General features: G+C 42.6%; 1 protein-coding gene across 1 annotated transcript in view; it reads left to right on the top strand.

The window, feature by feature from the left end:
• Positions 1-1816, top strand: part of LOC115307890 (collagen alpha-1(VII) chain-like) — a gene marked incomplete at its 3' end in the record, with an annotated part of 91159 nt that overhangs the window by 37705 nt on the left and 51638 nt on the right. Inside the window, exons 15-16 of the mRNA XM_029963943.1 lie at positions 413-538; positions 1626-1700. Of these exons, the coding sequence (XP_029819803.1) occupies positions 413-538; positions 1626-1700 (201 nt within the window). The remainder of the gene's footprint in view (positions 1-412; positions 539-1625; positions 1701-1816) is intronic.

The following is a 1816-nucleotide window of genomic DNA, read 5'->3' as shown; positions in this document are numbered from 1 at the left end:
GACTAAGACTAAACCACCGACCAAGACTAAACCACCGACTAAGACTAAACCACCAACTAAACCACCGACTAAACCACCGACTAAGACTAAACGACTGACTTAGACTAAACCACCGACTTAGACACAGTCTTAGACTAAACCACCGACTAAACCACAGACACGCCTCCCAAATTTGAGTGGGAGCTCCCAAAACTCCCATCCCTTCATTTTTTCTTCCTCTTCCTCATCTCCTCCGCCCCTTTATCCCCCATTCTGGAATTCCCAGGAATTTCCAGGGGGCTCGAAGAGCCCCTGCCTTTGTGTCTGTTGGACTCGAGGGAGGGCGAGTGGGGATATTAAAGGATGTTAAAGCTCCTGAGACCTGTTGGAAGTCAGTTTTTGATCCCTAATCCGAACCCAACTCTGTGCCCAGGTTGCCAAAAACGAGGCCACAGAGCCCTTTGGTGACTCGGAGACCAAGATCCAGGATCCTGATCCATCACCAGCCCAACCACACATCCCAAAAGAGCAGGAGCCTTGTGGACCTTGGTGTTCCCAGGTGAGAATCTGGATTTCAGGGGGGGATATTTCAAATAAAAATAGGCTTTAAAGGATTAGTCTTTAAATAAAGAGTCTTTAAATAGACTTGAAATAAAGAAAAATAGTCTGAGGAGACGAAAAGATCTCCTGGGTGGGCAACTTGACCTCTTCCTTTCGTTGCACGAGCCAAGGAGTGTTTTAGTCTGTGTTTAATCTGTGTTTAATCTATGTTTAAATCTGTGTTCAAATCTGTGTTTAATCTGTGTTTAAGTCTGTGTTTAAGTCTGTGTTTAATCTGTGTTTAAGTCTGTGTTTAAGTCTGTGTTTAATCTGTGTTTAAGTCTGTGTTTAAGTCTGTGTTTAGTCTGTGTTTAGTCTGTGTTTAGTCTGTGTTTAATCTGTGTTTAATCTGTGTTTAAGTCTGTGTTTAGTCTGTGTTTAGTCTGTGTTTAATCTGTGTTTAATCTGTGTTTAAGTCTGTGTTTAATCTGTGTTTAATCTGTGTTTAATCTGTGTTTAATCTGTGTTTAAGTCTGTGTTTAAGTCTGTGGTTTAGTCCGTGTTTAGTCGTTGCTTTAGTCGGTGCTTTAGTCGGTGCTTTAGTCCGTGGTTTAGTCTGTGGTTTAATCTGTCTTTTAATGTATTTAAACCTGCGTTTAAGTCTGCATTTTAGTTTGCATTTTAGTCTGCATTTTAGTCTGCGTTTTAGTCTGTGCTTTAGTCTGTGCTTTAGTCTGTGCTTTAGTCTAGTTTAGTCTGTGTTTCAGTCTGTGTTTTAGTCTGTGTTTCAGTCTGTGTTTCAGTCTGTGTTTAAATCTGTGTTTCAGTCTGTGTTTCAGTCTGTGTTTAAATCTGTGTTTTACTCTGTGTTTGTGTGTTTTAGTCTGTGGTTTAGTCAGTGGTTTAGTCCGTGGTTTAGTCCATGGTTTAATCTGTCTTTTAAGTCTGTGGTTTAGGCTGCGTTTAAGTCTATGGTTTAGTCTGTGTTTTGGTCTGTGTTTTAGTCTGTGTTTAGTGTCTGGTCTGGTCTGAGTTTATTTGGCATCTTCTGGTGGATTTAATTTCCTGATCATTATTTTTCTGCCTGTTTTCCTTTTCCTTGGAAGAGCTCCAGGGCTCCGGCAGCTCCCGGCGGGTCCGACCCCAACGGCTCCACCACGAAGGGGGAGAAGGGGGAGAGGGTGAGTCCAGCACTTATCCAACCACTTGGATACGGAATATCATGGAATGCTTTGGCTGGGAAGTGACCTCAAGGATCATCCAGTTCCAACCCTGACACCTCCCACTATCCCAGGTT

The sequence above is a fragment of the Manacus vitellinus genome, unplaced genomic scaffold (genome assembly GCF_001715985.3).
Source record: "Manacus vitellinus isolate BGI_N305 unplaced genomic scaffold, ASM171598v3 scaffold_65_pilon, whole genome shotgun sequence".
NCBI classification, from domain to species: domain Eukaryota; kingdom Metazoa; phylum Chordata; class Aves; order Passeriformes; family Pipridae; genus Manacus; species Manacus vitellinus.
Note: the sequence above shows the minus strand (reverse complement) of the source record. Positions and strands in the feature narration are given on the sequence as shown.